We start from the raw sequence: 19,186 nt of genomic DNA on the forward strand, positions 1-19,186 counted from the left end.
TTCCTGCGGAGCGCAACCTCCGCGCCTTTGCGCAAAACGGTGGGAAGAAGAAGAGTTGGTTTTTGTATGCCGACTTTTTCTACCACTTAAGGAAGAATCAAAGCGGCTTACAATCACCTTCCCTTCCCCTCCCCACAACAGACACCCTATGAGGTAGGTGGGGCTGAGAGAGCTCTAAGAGAGCTGTGACAAGCCTAAGGTCACCCAGCTGGCTTCATGTTTAGGAGTGAGGAAACAAATCCAGTTCACCAGATTAGCCTCCACCACTCATGTGGAGGAGTGGGGAATCAAACCCGGTTCTCCAGTTCAGACTCCACCCGGTCTTTCTTTTTTTGGGGGGGGGGGAGGCGCTTCAAGTTTTGGAGTCTCTCGGGAGAAAGCGGCTGGTTTTCTGCTCTGGTGATCCTCTGGAAAACCCCATCAAAAGGCGAACCCGGTCCTTTTTGTAGGCGGATCTGCAGAGAGCCCCGGTCCCTTTTCTCCCAGAGAGAGCGCATTTGTGCCCTGTGCGCACGTGATCTTGAAAAAGGACCCCCCCCCCAAAAAAAACCACGTCGAGCCAAGGACTCAGCTTTTGTTTCTACATCTAGAGAGTCCATTCTTTGCACAGTTAGACGAGACATGTCAAACTTCTGAAGTCTGCGCTGGTAACTACACATAATCAGCGGGGATTGGGGAGGGGGGCAGAAAATAAATGACGTATTAAAATAAATTAATGTATGAGGGTGGGACTGGCGCTTTGAAACTTCGGGAGAGCCTCGATCTCTGTGGTCGCAACAGGTCCGTTTTCCTCTCCAGCCTTACACTTGAAGTGCAAAATGCGCCTTTGGAAGCCCCGATCCACAGGCAAGTTGAGCCGAAGGGGTACAATTATAGGCTATTTTAGTTTTCACTTCTTCCATCATCTCCCCCATTTGATTTCCCTAGGAATGATTCCTAACTAACTGCGGCTAAAACCGAGGTTTATACCTTGAGCGTTCAGTACATCACCTCGGAAATAAATTTCTTTGGAATCAACAGGTAAATCTGGATTAAAAATTAGAACTTCGACCTAAGTGGTGGATCGGGGAAATCCAAGCAGCAGCCGGCTCCCGAAACTCACAACTCGCTCACACTGTAGCAATCCCGGTGATTTGAATAGGGTTACTCTGAAGTAAATAGGGACTGCGTGTTATGGTTTGCTCTGATTTGCAAAAACATACCCTATGTATTTATTTGTTTGTTTGTTTGCAAAGTGTAAGAGATTTTTTTGAAATATTTCAGATCATGGAAATTCACAGAGCACCCTTGTTGGGACCCATTCATAGGGCTGACTTAACTTCCAATAAGTATGTCTTGGAGGAGGGAGCTTGCTTATTTCACAGGCAGGATGGCTCCTTCGTAGCTTCTTCTTTTACAAATTGCAGACAGACAGACAGGAAGGGGAAGGCAGACAGACAGACAGTCATCTTGGACTTATTGATTGATTTATTCAATTATTTGAGGTCAGAATTTAAGAATAATTGCATTTTCCTTCTGAAGAACAAGAAAACCCGCCCAACAGGTCTGCAACTCACAACCGAAATGTTTGCACATAGCTGGGACTCCTCATGAGTTGTGGAAGCTGCTTTAGCACCCTCCTCTCTCCACGATTTTGCTTGTCTCTCAACACCTTTGTGTGCCCAGGAGGGTTTCTTTTTTTCTTTTTTTAACTTCCTCGGAAAAAGCCGTCACTTTCCAGTTAACAGAAGATTTAAATAAATTTAACATTAAACTTAGACCCTCTCCATGCCATTCACTTGATGTCTGGGGAATGGTGCCAGAGGAGTCTTTCAGCAACTGGAGAAAGAAAGTCTAGATTCTCCCCCCAAGTAGCAGCTCGTATCACTTGCTTTGTCTACAAACTCAATTTCCCGGCGCTCAATAAATAAATAAATAAATAAATAAATAAAAGCAACTTTTACCAAAACGTTGCCCAGAGTTGCTATACCTTTGTTCAGTAGGCACGGTGGATGAATCCCCCCCATATTAAAAACATCTTCTGCCGGAGCCAACTATCTTTTTGGAACTTCTGGGAGACTGTCCTTACCGCTCGCTCAAAACTCAAATCAATGTGGTTGTGTTCCTGCGTAACTATTTCCAACCGTCTGGAGGCTGAAGAGTGGCATAGCAGCAATACACCCAGACAAGAAAGAAAGAAGGGAGGAAGGGAGGAAGGAAGGAAGGAAAGAAGGAAAGAAGGAAGGAAAGAAGGAAGGAAAGAAGGAAGGAAAGAAGGAAGGAAAGAAAGAAGGAAAGAAAGAAAGAAGGAAGGAAAGAAGGAAGGAAGGAAAGGACGAAAGAAGGAAGGAAGGAAAGAAGGAAGGAAGGAAAGAAGGAAGGAAGGAAAGAAGGAAAGAAGGAAGGAAGGAAAGAAGGAAAGAAAGAAGGAAAGAAAGAAAGAAGGAAAGAAGGAAAGAAGGAAGGAAGGAAAGAACGAAAGAAGGAAGGAAGGAAAGAAGGAAAGAAGGAAGGAAAGAAGGAAAGAAGGAAGGAAAGAAGGAAAGAAAGAAGGAAAGAAAGAAAGAAGGAAAGAAGGAAGGAAGGAAAGAAGGAAAGAAGGAAGGAAGGAAAGAAGGAAGGAAGGAAGGAAAGAAGGAAGGAAGGAAGGAAAGAAGGAAGGAAGGAAGGAAAGAAGGAAAGAAGGAAGGAAGGAAAGAAGGAAAGAAGGAAGGAAGGAAAGAAGGAAAGAAGGAAGGAAGGAAAGAAGGAAGGAAGGAAAGAAGGAAAGAAGGCATTCCACACCAACATCTGTTACTCTTGCTGATAAATGTCCCATTCTGCCAAGAAAGTTTAACGGGGGGGGGGGGATAATCGATGCTATCCCGAGAAAGCGCCCTCCGCGCTCCCTCTATTTCTCAGCCCGTCAGGTCCCAGGCGGGCGAGCGCGATCTTCCAAGTCTTCCCCCCCCCCCCCGGGCGCGCGCGCGCGCCTCGTCGAGGGTTAATGCATCAGGCGAGCTCGCCCGGCCCCGGCCAATCAGAACTCAGCACTGGCAGCTATAATATAACTCAAGGCCGACTCCTCGCCCCAGCCTGCCCAGCTGAGCTCCGCGCGGGATCCCGAGCGCGCCCCGCTGCTGCCGCCTCTGCCTCGCGTGTCTCTCCCCGCCTGGCCGCGCCGCGATCCCACGCCCATGAGTCCCGCCGGCGGCAGCCGCCCCGAAGCCCCGGTCGCCGCACCTGTGTCGCCAGGGCTGGGGGGCTAGAGCCCGGAGGCGCGGGAGGAGGAGGAGGAGGAGGAGGAGGAGGAGGAGGAGGAGGAGGCGAGCGAGGCGGAGAAGGAGGAAGAAGGAGACGCAGATCTCGAGAGACGCCGAGCGAGAGACCGAGGCGCGGGGAAGTCAGAGCACCGCGCAAGCCGGGCGGGGGACCGAAGGCGGCGGCGGCAGGAGGAGGAGGAGGAGGAGGAGGAGGAGGAGGAGGAAGGGGGGGGGACGGCGGCCGTTTCTCCCCGGGGACGGCATGCTGCTCTCGGGGAGGCCGGCGCTGCCGCTGCTCTTCCTCGGCGCCCTCTTCCTCTCCGGCGGGCTGGCCTGCGGACCGGGCCGGGGCTTCGGCAAGCGGCGGCACCCCAAGAAGCTGACCCCCCTGGCCTACAAGCAGTTCATCCCCAATGTGGCCGAGAAGACCCTGGGGGCCAGCGGCCGCTACGAGGGCAAGATCAGCCGCAGCTCGGAGCGCTTCAAGGAGCTGACCCCCAACTACAACCCGGACATTATTTTCAAGGACGAGGAGAACACGGGAGCCGACCGGCTGATGACTCAGGTCAGACTGGCTTCGCTTTCCTCCCCCCCCCCTGCTCCCGCCGGGAGGGCGCGGACCGGCGGGGGAGGCGCGCCGAACCGGCGGGAGCATCCCCGGCGGCCGCACCCCCATATCCTCTCTCCCTCGGGGCTCCTCCCCTGGCCCGCCGAGAGTTCATCCATCCCTGGGCGACCCAGAGGCAGGGGGCAGTAAATCGCGCGCCGGTGGGTTTCCCCCTACCTGCCCCGGTGCCTCGATGCAGGCTGGATGGAGGCTGCAGGGAAAGGGAGGGGGCTTGGGGGGTGCGCAGGGTTGCGCCGTGCCCCGGGAGTTGGTCGAGGAGCCTGTCTTTCTGCCTGCCTCTGACCCCCCCCCCCTTCTAGGATCCACAGGGTCTAAGGAATCGGGTGCATTTCCAAGAAAACCCAAGTGCACAGATCCCCGTGCCAAGATGTGCTCTCCCTGGGGCATCTCAGATGCTATTTATTATAGGGGATTAAAAAGAAAGAAAGATAGAAAATACCGCCTTGCAAGCCCCAAAGGCCGAGGGTGGGAATAAATAACGCGAATCAGGCTAATAAACCTGGGTTATTAGCAGGGCCATCCATTCGCTTGCAACGATGCTCAGGCAAGAACCATCTTCTTGCAACCGTGCCCACCACAGCATTCATCTGTCGATATCTCCTTAAGGATGCTCGCCTTCCTTCTCTCTCCAGCGGTCACTTCGCCAGCCCTGCATGGCAGTCTGGCTTTCCAAAGATGTCCGGTGTCATCTGGTGCATCTTAGATCAGGGCCCAGATAAGAACCTAGACCCCTTTCCCCAATCCCCGGCGGCATTCCCGTTCTTTGTAACCCTCCTTACTGATGGGGAACGACCCGTGCTTGTTTCTGGGGCAGATGCGGTCCCAGCGCTCCAGCTTCCTAGTTGCGGAGTTCCTTCAAACTACCTGCGATGGAGCTGCCATCCATCCTGGGTTGCCTTCCAAATATAGGTCAACAGCCTTTTCTCCACCCCCACCCCCCATTAATAGATTTAAGCCCCACCTTGGGTCCTATAATAAGAACTCAGCGGGAGTCTCTAGGGTGGGTTGGAGGTCTGGGGAGGGGGGTTCCCGCACTCGGCCCCCTCCTCCCCCCGCCCCTCTTCTCCCCGGGCCGCACGTCCCGGGGCTTCGGCGCGGGCCGAGGGGGCGGCGATCTCGGCCCGACCACCTTAAATCCTCCTGCCCCCCCTGGGAGCGCCGGGGCGCGCGCCGCTCCGCCAGGCCGAGGCGCGCGAGCCCGGGTGACATCTGCGCAGGCCGGAGCCGCCCGCCTCGGGAAGCCTCGGCCGGCCCCACGCCGCCGCCGCCAAGGCGAGAGGCCGGATCGATGCGGCCGAAGGCATCGAGGGAGCCGGAGGGGGGCGGGCGGGCGGGGGGGGGGGACCGGGGAAGGCAGGGCTGGAGCCGGCCGGCTCTGGGGCGAGGCGACCCAATCCCCGGCGCTGCCCAGGGCCCCCTTCCTTCCTTCCCTGCCTCCCTCCCTCCCGAGCTGCAAAGACGCGCGGTGGGGGGCGGGCGGGCGAGGCGCGCGGCTGCAAGGCGCATTTTCAGCTCCACTTACTCCTCTCGCGTATCGATCGCAACGGCTCGGGTTTCAGCTGGGATCCTCTGCAAAGGCGGCGGCGGCGGCTGTTGCTGCTGCTGCTGCTGTCGTCTTCTGGCCGCTCGCAAGAGAAGCGAGGAAGCCCCGGGAAAAGCCGGCCGCGCGTCCCTCTCCCTCTCCCCTGCTGTCTGGTCCAGTCCGGCTTACGCACGGTCGCTTGAGCCTGCTTTCTTCCCTGTTCCAGCCAGGATCCAGCCAGGATCGAACGCACGGCCGTGCGTTCGATCCTGGCTGGATCCTGGCTGGAACAGGGAAGAAAGCAGGCTCAAGCGACCGTGCGTTTGCGCCCCTGGGTCTCCCGAGCCCAATGTCAGCACGCGTCTCCTCCCTGGGCGCGTGCAGCGGGGCAGTGGGGCGCGCTTTCGCGCCGGCAACCTAGATAGAGGATGGGGGGGGGGGTCTCCCTTCGCCCTTCCTGCCCGCTTGCCCAGAGCCTCCCGGCGCTCCCTCTGGCTGCCTGCTTGGCGGCTGTGGCCTCCTTTCCTGCAGGCGCTGGCAGCGTTTGAACTTCTGACCTCCTGTCAACTTCCCGAAGGCGAAGGGGAAACAAATGCCCCCCCCACACACACACACCCCGGTCTCCTAGGGGCGCTCCTTTTCCCCTCCGCGGTGCATGGGGGGCATGCAAGGTGCAATGGGGGGGGAGTCTGGGCAGAGATGGGCAGCGCGGTCGGGCCCCGTCGGGGGTCGCCCACCGAGGCCCAGAAGCGGGAGAAGGGCGTGGGGAGAGATGCAAGGATGCCGGTGCGGTTTTTTTTGGGGGGGGGGGGTGTCTCACCAACTAGGGCTGGGGGAGACGCGGGTTGGCCCGGGCCCAGGCGGGAGGGCGGCGATGGAGGTAGGGGGGAGAGGTGCCTTTGCTTGGAGAGCCGGCGTCGCGTCGTGGCTAAGAGCGGTGGTTTGGAGCGGTGGCCTCTGATCCGGAGAAGCGGGTTCGAGTCTCCGCTCCTCCGCAGGAGCGGCGACCTCTAATCTGGTGCACGGGGTTGGTTTCCCCGCCCCTACACATGAAGCCTCAGTAAGGAAGCCACGGCCTTCAATTTGCAGGATCTGAGCAGGGCTGTCAAAGATAGGACATTTTGGAGGACTTTCGTTCATAGGGTCGCCATGAGTCGGAAGCGACTTGACGGCACTTCACACACACACACATACATGAAGCCAGCTGGGCGACCATGGGCTAGTCACCGCTCTCTCGGCCCCACCTACCTCCCAGGGTGTCTGTTGTGGGGAGGGGGAGGGAAGGGGATTGTAAGCCGGTCTGATTCTTCCTTAAGTGGCAGAGGAAGCCGGCATAGAAAACCCAACTCTTCTCCTTCTGGAAGGCTCTAGCCACTGGCGCGACCCTGGCGGGGCGGCCGCCTTTTCTCCGCCGGCCTCCTTCCCGGCACGCTCTTTCTCCCCTGCCCAGCTGGGCCGTCTCTTCCTCCTGGCCTCCCTCTGCTTCCTTCAACCTTGGAGGGGGTGTGCGTGTGTGTGTGTGCGCAGATCTGTCGCCCTGGGCCGGAGTCGTTCAACTTTCCGAATAGCTGCTTGAATGCATGAGCTGCTGGTTAATATTAACTTGGGGAATGAGAGGGAGAGAAAGAAGGCAAACAGAACGAGCCTTCCCGAAGGCGGGCTCCGTCTTCCTTACAGGTGGCCCGGCCGCCCTGGAGAGCGCAATGCAACACGCAACGCACACAAACACACACACACGCCGCCCCCCCCACCTCCCGCACCCAGCCCTCACCTAGACCTCTGCCCGCCTCCTCCATTGGTTGGATCTGGAGGCGCGATAAGGGTGCCAGGCCGTGGGTGATAAAGCTGGAATTCGCTTGAAATAAGGGGGGGGTGTATCCAGGAGCCAGTGAAGGGCAAAGGCGCGCACCCCCCCCCGCCCCAAGACCCAGCCTGTCAGGTGTCGAGGAGGAGGGGGAAGGAACGGCGGAGGGGCAGCGAAGATCCGCGGCCCGATCCTAGGCGTGTTTCCCGGGGAGTAAGCCCCGCGGGAGCGAGCAGGGCTTGCGCCCGGGTCACCGCGCAAAGAGGGACTCGGCCGCGCCGTCGGATTCGCGACGTTGCTTCGGAGCAGACGCCGGCAGGCATCGATTGGCAAAGGGATTAAGGAGGGCGAGAGAGAGAAGGGGGCGGCTGCTGCTGCGAAGGGGAGGGAGCCAGGGTGGGTGGGGGGAGAGGAAAGGGCGCTGGTCGCCACTTCCGAGGGTCACTCGCCTGAAATCTCGGAGGGAAGGACGGAGGGGGGCGCTGGGGGCGGTCCGGAGGTTTCCCTCCCCTCCCCTCGGCGGGGATCCAGCCTCCCCACTCCCACGGGCTGGATCCCCGCCTTAAGGGGCGTCGAGGCGAGGAGACGCCGGGGGAGTCCTGACGGCGCAACCGACCAGCCCGAGCGGCTTCGGGCCTCTGCACCGCCTCTTGGGACTTTGCCCGGCCCGCCTCCTAGTCTCTTGGACGGCCGGAGTCGTCCTGGCTGCAAAACAACCAGCGCCGCAACTGCTCAAACCGAACCAGCACTAGCGCCAGAACAATAGTAATGCCTACCTGGGTTGCCCCGTTTTCCTCTAGGTCAGGGGTGTTAAACACAAGGCCCCGGGGCCGGATCAGGCCCCTTGAGAGCTCTCATCCGGCCCGCCAGCCAGCCGAGGCAGCCTCCCCCTCCATTCTCAATCTGGGCTGGCAAGGCATGGCCCGGCCCGGCCAAGTGAAATTCATGTCATATCTGGCCCTCGTAACAATTGAGTCTGACACCCCTGCTCTAGGTCTTTCCTCTCCAACAGTGCGGCCTGGATGGCCTGATCTGGTCGGATCTCAGAAGCTAAGCAGGGTCGGCCCTGGTTAGTACTTGTATGGAAGACCTCCAAGGAAACACCAGGGTCGCTATGCAGAGGAAGGCAATGGCAAACCACCTCTGAACATCTCTTGCCTTGAAAACCTCATGGGGGGGGGGGCTGAAACCCACTTTAGACACAAGCACGCACACACAATATGGTCAGGTCCTTCAAAAGTGTAAGATCTCCAAGACCAGAGGAGCGTGCCTATTAGATTGGGTGCTTTGGAACACATAATCCTGCCGGAGTCATCTTGCTTGGGGGCTTCCTGGAGGCACCTGGTTGGCCACTGTGTGAACAGACTGCTGGACTTGATGGGCCTGGGTCTGATCTAGCAGGGCCCCTCTTACATACTTATGGTCACACCAGCCTACCTCTCCCTGCTCCTTTCTTTTCCCCTAGGACGGTGATAAAGGCCTTTAGTAGCTACTGGTAAGGTGTTAGGAAAATTTGCCCTGGAGAAGGCCGAGGCCCGGCAGAGGCTGGGTGACATGACAATTCTGGGCAATTCTGGCCTTGAAACAGAAGTCCCACTGAAGACGGTGTGGCTTGCTTCTGAGTAAACACGCATCTATTGCTTTTGGAAATAACCGAGAGGACTATGGATAGATGCGCTTTGGGGCTCTAGACCTGGGTCCTCTTCTCTCTCCCTCGAGAAGACAGACCTCCTCTAAAGAGGAGGACGCGGCTGGGACCCACAGTATTTGTTTTCCAGGCGAGGAATGTGTGTCTAAACCCGTTCCCACCGCACTTGGCGAGCATGACTGAAACCCCCATTCATTGCCATCCAAACCCGCGTCAATGTGCCATTATGGGTTGCACCAGGGAGGATCTTCCTAGAGGTTTTCGGATACTGAGGCAGACCCACGGGCCATCAAGGTCTGCCTTGTCCACTCCGAGCCGCCTGGGCTCTCAGGGTTTTTCGCATCGGCTGCTTTCCGAGCCTGGGATGGAACCTGTGGCCTTCTGCATACAAGGCGGGGGCTCTAGCGCTGAGCCGCGGCCCTTCCCCTGCCTCTGTCCTGAACGTAGAGTGCCGGAGGATAGACGGTACAAGAGGGCCTCTGCCCCCAAAGCCTGTCTTCACTCAGGCAGCGCAGAGCGGCTGACCAGAGAGGGCGGGGCGAAGACAGAAGGGGCGGAGTCTGGGACATAAGCAGGGGAGTTGGGAAGGCCAGTTTTGACACCGTGCAGGAATGAAATAGCAAGGCAGCAGCCTCTCGGGCGGCAGGTGTGAGCTTGGATGTGAACACCCATTTACGCATGGAAGGTTTTGCCTTCGGTTTGCCACTCTTTAGATGCATATTTTTCCCAACTGAATTCTCAGAACTCTACACGGGGGCTTATTTTTGAGTTTTAAGAATTTTGATGGGGGAAATGCATCTAGAAAGCAGCAAATCCAAGGCAAAACTTCCCATGCATAAATGGCTGAGTTTTGAGAATCCGGATGGGGAAAATGTGCATCTATAGAGTGGCAAATCCAAGGCAAAACCTCCCCTGCGTAAATGGCCACTGTTGACCTGAACGTCCCTGAAGGCAGAAAACCAGCAGCTCAGGGAGAGAGGTTCAGCCTCGTTTAAACTCTCTGACATTGCATTTGTCTGTGAGCAAGCCACGTTGGGAAGGGGATTCAGTTGGCATGGGGCAGTATTCAGATCTGCACCCCGCCCACTTCATCCAGTCTTGGGCTGAAGCCAAATCTTTACCTGGAGAATCTATAGAATGTATATTCCCCCCTCCCTGCCAGAAACGGAGAATGCGAGGCTAAAGTCCAGGGAGCGCAGTTGGAATGCTTAGCTTGAAGGTTTTCGGCATCTTTGCTTAGAAAACCGGCCTTCGGTCAATTTACTTCGAAGTTAAACTCCATTGTCCTAAAGAGGATTGACTTCCAATTAACACATTGAGCCGAAAGGTGTCACCTAATGATGACTTGTTTACTGACTTCCCTAAATGTAAAGTTTAGTTTTAGGATCGGGCTTTGGCAGCCCCGTTGACACCAGGGAGGGTCCCCGCCGGCTTATGGGTGCATTAGAAGTCTCTGAAGGGAACCTAACTGACTTCAGTGTGAATGGATTTCAGATTCGGCCGTTTGTTGTTCGGATAAGCAGGGTTGTGGAACAAATTGTTTGTTGGTATCTGGGGCTTTCATCCGCCCAAGAAGCGCCCCTCCCAGGAAACCCATAAGAAGAGGAGAGCTCTCTCCTGCTGTCACTCCCCCAGTTGGTATTCAGAGGTATACTCCTGAACATGGAGGTCCCATTTAGCCATTATGATTAAAGAACCATTGATAGAATAATCTGCATATGAATTTATCTAAGATGTCAGAGACTAGCACCTGGCTTAAGGAACCCCTGCCTGAAATGTGTTTCTTTTCTAAGAATAGTGCTCTGGGGCCAGTTTTTTTTTACTTAGTAGCTTATGGAGTGAGGCCTAGGTGCTGTGGAACACAGGCAGAAGAATGCTGCTGCAGTCGTCTTGTTTGTGGCCTTCCTAGAGGCACCTGGTTGACCACTGTGGGAACAGGCTGCTGGACTTGATGGGCCTTGGTCTGAATACAGCACGGCCTTTGTTATGTTCTAATGTTCTTATGCCTAAACTCTGTGGCAGAGCATTTGCCTGGCATCCAGGGTCCAGTCCCCCGATCCAGTAAAAAAGATCAGTTAGGTCAGGGGTGGGGAACCTCAGGCCCGGGGGCCGTTTAAGGCCGGCAAAATCATTTGGTCTGGCCCTTCGTGGGTCCTGGCAGATCTCTAGCTCAGAAGGATCTAAGACTGGTGATCCACCCCCTCCCACGGACAGGAATAGCCTCTATTCGAGGCGGATGTGAGTTTGTTTTGCCGAGAAAAGGAACCTTCTTTCCCCCTTGCAGAAGAGTCATTAGCTATGGAGCTGCTAGGACAGCCCAAGAAACTGGGCCGTAGAGAAACGTATTCCCTCTGTACTACAAGAGGGCTGGGGGTGGAAGTGTCGACAATGGAAGGGTTAAAGGGGGCAGGGCCAAAATGCACGTGGAGGGGGGAGAGTTAAGTTGATAATTTTGTATGGCCCATAAATGATGTTATAAATATCCAAATGGCCCCTGGCGGAAAAAAGGTTCCTCACCCCTGAGTTAGGTGATGTGAAAGAACCCCGCCAGAGACCCTGGACAGCCGCTGCCAGTCAGAGTCGGCGATGCTGACCTTGATAGAACAATGGCCTGACTCCTATAATGCAGTTTCATGTATTCGCAATCCGCGCATGCGTCTTAGAATCCGGATAGTAGATTGCTTTGGGGGCAGGGACGCTGGCATTTTTGGTAGGCAATAATCTGTCCTGTCCGGGTAGCTTTTGCTTTGTCTGCAGCTGATGAGAAAGGACCTTTGGAAAGAGCTCGATCCCCAATGCACAGGGGGTGGGGTGGGTGGGGGGCAGGGAACTCTAAGGCCATTTATGCCTGGAGGGTTTTGCCTTGGATTTGCCGCTCTCTAGATGCACATTTTCCCCGTCCTAAATCTCAAAACTCTGCATGGTGGTGGTGGTGGGGGGCTTATTGTTGAGTTTTGAGAATTTTGGATGGGGAAAATGTGCATCTAGAGAGCGGCAAATCCAAGGCAAAACCCTTCAGGCATAAATGGCCTTAGGGAAGGAAGGGTCGCTTTTGAGATCAGAAGGATTGGGGGCTGGGGGGCGGGAGGAGAAGGTGCATCGAACCTGGACCGATGGGGTGCCCCTCTGCACCAGCTGGCTCCTTAGCAGGCGGTGGTGCACGAAGTTCTAAGAACGAGAGAGAGAGAGAGATCCTCAATGGCAAGAAATCACATCTTCAAACAGCAGCATTTATACAACGCTTTTGAGCGTTCAGGGCATTCACGTGCATTGATTTGTAATCCTTACAACAATCTCGGAAGGTGGGTCAGTAGCATCCGCCCCCTTCTTAATCGGCGTGAGGCTGACAGAAAACGGCTCCCCCCCCCCCACCCGTTCTTTGGAGATTTCCGGACGGAGGCTAGATCCGAACCCGAGACCTCCTGTTTCTTTGCCACCCCTGAGACAGCCGGCCGGTGCAGTGGTTAGTGCGGAGTCGCGGGACCACGAAGCAGTGGTTTGGCCTTGGGCCAGTCCAGCTCTCAGCTTCATTGGATGGTTTTGGGGCTGGAAGGACAGGCTTAGGTGCGCGTTTCCTCGAACGTAAGCCCCATTGAGTGTAATGGGACGCCATGCATTATGGATCCCTAGGACTGTCGCCTTCCTGTTGAACACAAGAAGCTGCCTTATATTGAACCAGACCCTGGGTCCATCCAAGTCAGTATTGTCTACTCAGACCAGTAGCGGCTCTCCAGGGTCTCAGACAGAGGGGTCTTTCACATTACCCACTTGCCTAGTCCATTTAACTGGAGATGCTGGGGATTGAACCTGGGACCTTCTGCATGCCAAGCAGAGGCTCTACAAACTGAGCCACGAGTCCTTAGAATCCCTCTATTGTTCAGCTCCTCTCTTCCCCCATCCAATTACTACATGGAACCCGAACCCAGCCTTGCGCTCATCCTAAAAATCTAAAGGCGCCGCAGGATCATCCCGCGCTATTATCAGCGGGCATCGCTCAGGCCGCCTTAAAGAAAGATCTCCGCGGAACAGACTCCCGAGGGAGCCCGGAGGCTGCGATCCTAAGCTCGCTCCCCCTTTCCGGTGCTGAAATCAGCCCCCCCCCAACCCTCAGGATCGGTGCCCCCCTTGCCGAGCCCTGCCATCTAGAAAGTCTCGGCTACCTTGAGGATCGCAGCCTCCTCCCCTTGCTGTCTGGCCAAGCCCACCCGACCCTTCAACCGCGCTCTCCCAAGCGGCGTCTAGAGAGAAAGAGCGATCGCGGGCCTGGGTGGGGTGGGGGGCTCTAGACCCACCTGGCACCCCCCCCCCACTGACCGCCTCAATTCGTGCCCCCGAATTCCTGCTCCAGGATAGGGAGGGGGCGGTGGTTTGGATCCCAGGTCGTTAACCCTTGCTAAGCCAAGGGGGGGGGGAGCAAGGAGGGTTTTCCTGCTGCGCTGCCCCCCCGCCCCTGCTGTGCCCGCCCCCAGCAACGCTCAGGATCGGTTCCCCCCATGCCAAGCCCTTCCACGACCTGCCATCTAGAAAGGCTGTGCTACCTTGAGAATCGCAGCCTCCTTCCCTTGCCATTTGGCCAAGCCCCCCCCCCCATCCTCCACCCGAGCGCTCTGGAGCTGTCCAGAGAGAAAGAGCGATCGTGGGCCTGGGTGGGGGGCTCTGGACCCTCCTGGTACCCCCTCCTCAATTCATGCCCCTGAATCCATGCTCCAGGAGAGGGAGGGGGCGGTGGTTTGGATCCCATGTCGTTTAGCCCTTGGTAAGGGGGGGGGCAAGGAGGGTTGTCCTGCTGCGCTCCCCCCACCCGCGCTGTGCCCCCCCAGCAACGCTCCGCTTCCCTGTTGCCCCCGCAGCGCTGCAAAGACAAGCTGAACGCCCTGGCCATCTCGGTGATGAACCAGTGGCCCGGCCTGAAGCTGCGCGTGACCGAGGGCTGGGACGAGGACGGCCACCACTCCGAGGAGTCGCTGCACTACGAGGGCCGCGCCGTGGACATCACCACCTCGGATCGGGACCGCAGCAAGTACGGCATGCTGGCCCGCCTGGCCGTGGAGGCCGGCTTCGACTGGGTCTACTACGAGTCCAAGGCGCACATCCACTGCTCGGTCAAAGCCGGTAAGGAGGAGCCCCCTGGTCGGGGGGTGGGGACCGGGCAGCGCCTCCTCAGCCCCCCTCCAGACACCCCAGGCCCCTCAAAGGTCTCCCTTTGCCAGCCGGCAGAAACCCTCAGGGCTCACGACACACATTGCAAAGCGGCTTTTAAGAACTTACGACCGGTAGTAAGCTTCTAGTAGCACTTCAGCTAAAATGGAATGCAACCACACGTTTGTTCAGCACTAACAACAGCGGGGGTGCTGTAAAGAATGCTGAAAAGACTGGGCCGTAAGCCGAACAGCTTACTAGATGCTGCAGTTCTGTACTTCTGTTACTACTGAGATTAGGAACGCTTCACTTAAATTTAGTGCCAGCATGCCAGTTGCTGTATGAAATAATGTAGCAACCGATTACTAGGTCTCAGTAGCAGCCAGGACTGTTAACTACCAGTAGTATTGAACCAGTAGAATTTATATATGAAATAATGTAGCATCTGGTTACTGCGTCTCAGAAGCAGCAGCCAGGACTGTTAACTACCAGTAGTATTTATATGAAATAATGTAGCAACCGATTACTGGGTCTCAGAAGCAGCAGCCAGGACTAGTAGTATTTAACACGTATTTATGCTGCATACTATCCAGAAACGAATAGTTGCAGTTTATTATATCTTAGAGGGACAGGGCTAGCATAGCGCTCTGGGGAAACTGAGCAGATAATGCCAGAAACTGGGGGGGGGGAGGGAGCTGGTGAGCACCCCCTGAAGAGCTAGGTGGTGTAGAGTTACTCCGTGGTGTGTGGTAGGTTACGTGACAGTTGGTGAAGGGGGCTGAGCGATATGAACATAAGGCCATGCTGGATCAGACCAAGGTCCATGAAGTCTGGCAGTCTGTACACAGGGGCCTCTAGGAAGCCCACAAACTGCAGCAGCATTATCCTGCCTGTGTCCCAAAGCACCTAATATAGTAGGCATGCTCATCTGATTCTGGAGAGAATAAGTATGCATTGTGGCTAGTATCCATTTTGACTAGAAGAAGAAGAGTTAATTTTTATATGCCGACTTTCTCTACCACTTAAGGGAGACTCAAACCGGCTTACAATTGCCTTCCCTTCCCCTCCCCACCTCCCCTGTGAGGTAGGTGGGACTGAGAGAGCTCTTAATAGAACTGTAACTTGCCCAAGGTCACCCAGCTGGCTTCGTGTGTAGGAGTGGAGAAACAAATCCAGTTCACCAGATTAGCCTCTGCTGCTCATGTGGAGGAGTGGGGAATCAAACCTGGTTCTCCAGATCAGAGTCCACTGCTCCAAACCACCGCTCTTAACCACTACACCACACTGGCTTTAGGAACCACGAATAGCCTCTCCTCCATGAACATGTCCACTCCCCTCTTAAAGCCTTCCAAGTTGGCAGCCATCACCACATCCTGGGGCAGGGAGTTCCACAATTAAACTATGGACATGGGTGGAGGCAGAATGGTTAACCGGCCAAGTGAACAACCCAAGCCAAAGATCCCGTTGGTTCCTTGGTAGCCCTGCAGCTTGCAATATTCGCTTTAAGGTCTCTGGTGGGAAAAGACTTCTCATTTTACCAAGGCCCTGAGAAACTCTTTCCCTGAAGAACATAAGAGCAATTTTGGGTCAAGGGTCCATCCAGGCCACCATTCTGTGCCCAACAGCTGTTACCCAGATGTTCCCCAGAAGGAGGGCGTGCAGGGCCCTGTTTGTTTCTCAGCATCTCGCAACCCGGAGGTATACTGCCCTTGAAGCTGGAGGTTCCAGATAACAATCTTGTCAAACAGAACTGACCTGTGAGAATCTGCCTGCCCTTTGTAAAAGACATCTAGCTTTATGTGAAAAGGTCACGGGCAGGGTCACACCCTTACAATGAGGTGTGAGTTAGAACTACCGGACACCCTTCCCTTACAGGGGAGAAGAAAGGGTCCCTCCTTTCTTTCCTCCCCCCCCACGAATGTTGTGGCCGAAGACTTCACTGAAGCATGACTTCCACCTTACAACTGGCACTAAGTGGTTGCTAAGACTTCTAGTAAAAAGAGAGAAAGAGCCCTGTGGCGCAGAGTGGTAAGCTGCAGTACTGCAGTCAAAAGCTCTGCTCACGACCTGAGTTCGATCCCGAGGTCGGTAAAATGAGTACCCAGCTTGCTGGGGGTAAAGGGAAGATGACTGGGGAAGGCATTGGCAAACCACCCCGCAAACATATCAGGATGTGACGTCACCCCATGGGTCAGGAATGGCCCGGTGCTTCTTTTTTTAAAAAAAGAGAGAAACCCACTCTTAACTAGCTGGCAGTCCAATCCCCAAGCAATGGTTTTCAATGGCCGTAGACTTCTGGCGGGGGTGGGGGGTGGGAGCGACCTTAACGTTTAACTTAATAAAAGGGGCATGTAGGAGAGCGGCCTTGGTCGTCAGTGCTGGAGTGAAATAGATTCTGGGTGTAGAGAGACTAACGTGTCTGAGGGGGTTACCGCATTATGTATTCCCAGCGATGTATTAAGAGTTTGAAAATGTTACAAAAAACATCGCTTTAAAAGGGTTTTTGGATGCCACGGCTAAAAAATGGTTGGAAGACGTCTTCAGAGCTAAAGGGGCCAAACAAAGTGCGAACAGTATTTTCTTATAACAGTTTCAAACTCTTAATACATCGCTGGGAATACATAATGCGGTAACCCCCTGAGAGGGAACAGGTGAACTAGCTTGCTGATCCTCAAAACGTTTATCCCAGGGCAACAGCCCTTGTAGATTGATTGGACATCAGTGTGTGTATGTGTGTGTGGGGGAAGCAGGTCAAACCGGTTTCCTACAAGGTGATCCCCCCTCTTTCGCCCCAAGAAACGAGATTCTGTGCGGAACAAGAATTTTGTCGTCTGTTAGAACAGAGGATCAAACGCTTTTAAAGTAAAAGCCATCGTACAGAAGGAGAGGGAAACGCTTTCATTTTTTGGCCTTTTAAGTCCTGCTTCTCTTGTTCTTCTGCGTGTATGCCTCTGTGTGTGTGTGTGTGGATTGTTAGTTTCAATCCGGATCGTAAACGGTGCCAGAACCCTTCACAGGATCTGGATCGTTCTTCCTTGCGACGAATCCTTTTTAGCCCCCATCCCATTCACCTGAAGCCTCCAGGAATCCCTGCATTCTCCTGTTCTTAGAGCGCCACCTGCTGTTCCAGCCGGGCACAGCAACCCTTCCTTCCAGGCAGGTTTTTTTTTTGCATAAATTGTCGCTCTTTAGCAAAAACAGTTAACGCTGAATGATTGGGAGAAGCACCGCTGGTTTCGTGTGTGTGTTTTGTGTCTCTCCCCCCCTCTCGGTTGTTTCCTGGCATCTCCGCTGCAGTTTAATGGCAGCTTTTAGCTGAGAAAACGCTTTTAAAAGTGTCAAGAAACACGCAGCCGCGAAAAAACAATAATGAACTGACTCTAAATATATCCGTTGACATAAGAAGGAAGGCATAAGGGAGCCGGCGTGTGCCAGGGAGGGGGGGGCACCCATTCAAGGGAAGATTTCGTTGAGCAGAGCGGCAGGACAGTAGGCCGAGCCTGGTGAGGCTGTTGGGATTGGAGTTCTGCCTGCGGAAGGGCCTGGCCTCAGTCTGGTATCTCCACTTGAAAGATCTCGGAGGCAGAGAAGGCAATACTGGACTCTATAGACCAGTCATCTGGCGCTGGACAAGGCAGATTTGAATGTTCATGGTTGCATCCTGTTTACCCACCTACAATGGCTTTTGGTGAGTGTAGGGTTGCCAACCTCCGGGTACTAGCTGGCGATCTCCTGCTATTACAACCAATCTCCACCCCATAGAGATCAGTTCACCTGGAGAAAATGGCTGCTTTGGCAATTGGACTCTATGGCATTGAAGGCCCTCCCCTCTCCAAACCCTGCCCTCCCCAGGCTCTGCCCTTGAAACCTCCAGCTGGTGGCATGGAGGGATCTGGCAACCCTATCCTGTTTGCCCACCTACAATGGCTTTTGGTGAGCGAAATCCTTTCCAAGCCTATCCTGTTTACCCAGTAACACGTTCTTATGGTTTTATAAGGGAGCCAGTGTGGTGTTGTGGTTAGGGGCAGTGGACTCCAGTCCAGAGAACCAGGTTTGATTCCCCACTCCTCCACATGAGCGATGGAGAACCAGATTCCCCACTCCTCCACATGCAGCCTGCTGGGTGACCTTGGCCTAGTCACAGTTCCCTCGGATGAGGCTATAGAGTGCATGAAGGGGGAAGACCTTTGTTTGTCTATGTGTGTGTCAATATTTTGGATGAGACAGAGAGGGGGTGTTAGAAGTGCAGTTCGTTGTTGGGCAATGCTCAGAGGAGACAGGTCAGATAACGGCCAGAATGGAGCCTGAGGAGAATGGGGTTTGGGGAGAGGAGGGGCTTCAATGGGGTACAATCCCATAGAATCCACCTTCCAAGGCTTTTGGTGAGCAAACTACTTTCCAAGCCTATCCTGTTTACCCTGTCATCAGCCACAAGGGAGGGGGTTAGGGTACCAGTATTCCCATTTTACATGCATAGGTGCTGAATCATAGCAGCGTAAAGTCTTAAGACAGGCTATCTTATCTTGTAACAGATCTTTGGTCCATCTGGTCGGCTCTGACTGGCCAGGTAGGGAAAAGGTCTTCCCTAACACAAGCTACCTGAGATGATCCCTCAGCTGGACATCAAAACCCAGGACCTTCTATGAGCAAAGCATGTGCTTTAGCACTGAGCCATAGAATCATAGAATAGAATCATAGAGTTGGAAGGGACCGCCAGGGTCATCGAGTCCAACCTCCTGCACAATGCAGGAAACTCACAACTACACATGAACACATGAAGCTGCCTTATATTGAATCAGACCATCAAAGTCCATCAAAGTCAGTATTGTCTACTCAGACCGGCAGTGGCTCTCCAGGGTCTCAGGCAGAGGTCTTTCACATCACCTACTTGCCTAGTCCCTTTAGCTGGAGATGCCAGGGATTGAACCTGGGACCTTCTGCATGCCAAGCAGATGCTCTACCACTGAGCCACAGCCCCCACACACACCCCAGTGACCGCTACTCCATGCCCAATATCCTAGGCCAAAGCATATCTCACTAATTATATTACATATGCATATTAATAGGGATTCATAGAATCATAGAGTTGGAAGGGACCACCAGGGTCATTTAGTCCAATCCCCTGCACAGTGCAGGAAACTCACAACCACCTCCCACCCCACACCCCCAGAGACCCCTAAGCCATGCCCAGAAGATGGCCAAGATGCCCTCCCTCTCATGATCT

General features: G+C 54.9%; 1 protein-coding gene across 1 annotated transcript in view; it reads left to right on the plus strand.

Annotated features, from left to right (window-relative positions):
• The first annotated feature begins 3,483 nt into the window (after nt 1–3,483).
• Nucleotides 3,484–19,186, plus strand: part of SHH (sonic hedgehog signaling molecule) — a 36,480-nt gene continuing 20,777 nt past the window's right edge. The window contains exons 1-2 of the mRNA XM_056858012.1: nt 3,484–3,786; nt 13,674–13,935. Of these exons, the coding sequence (XP_056713990.1) occupies nt 3,484–3,786; nt 13,674–13,935 (565 nt within the window). The remainder of the gene's footprint in view (nt 3,787–13,673; nt 13,936–19,186) is intronic.

This window comes from Euleptes europaea, chromosome 11 (assembly GCF_029931775.1).
Source record: "Euleptes europaea isolate rEulEur1 chromosome 11, rEulEur1.hap1, whole genome shotgun sequence".
Lineage (NCBI taxonomy): Eukaryota > Metazoa > Chordata > Lepidosauria > Squamata > Sphaerodactylidae > Euleptes > Euleptes europaea.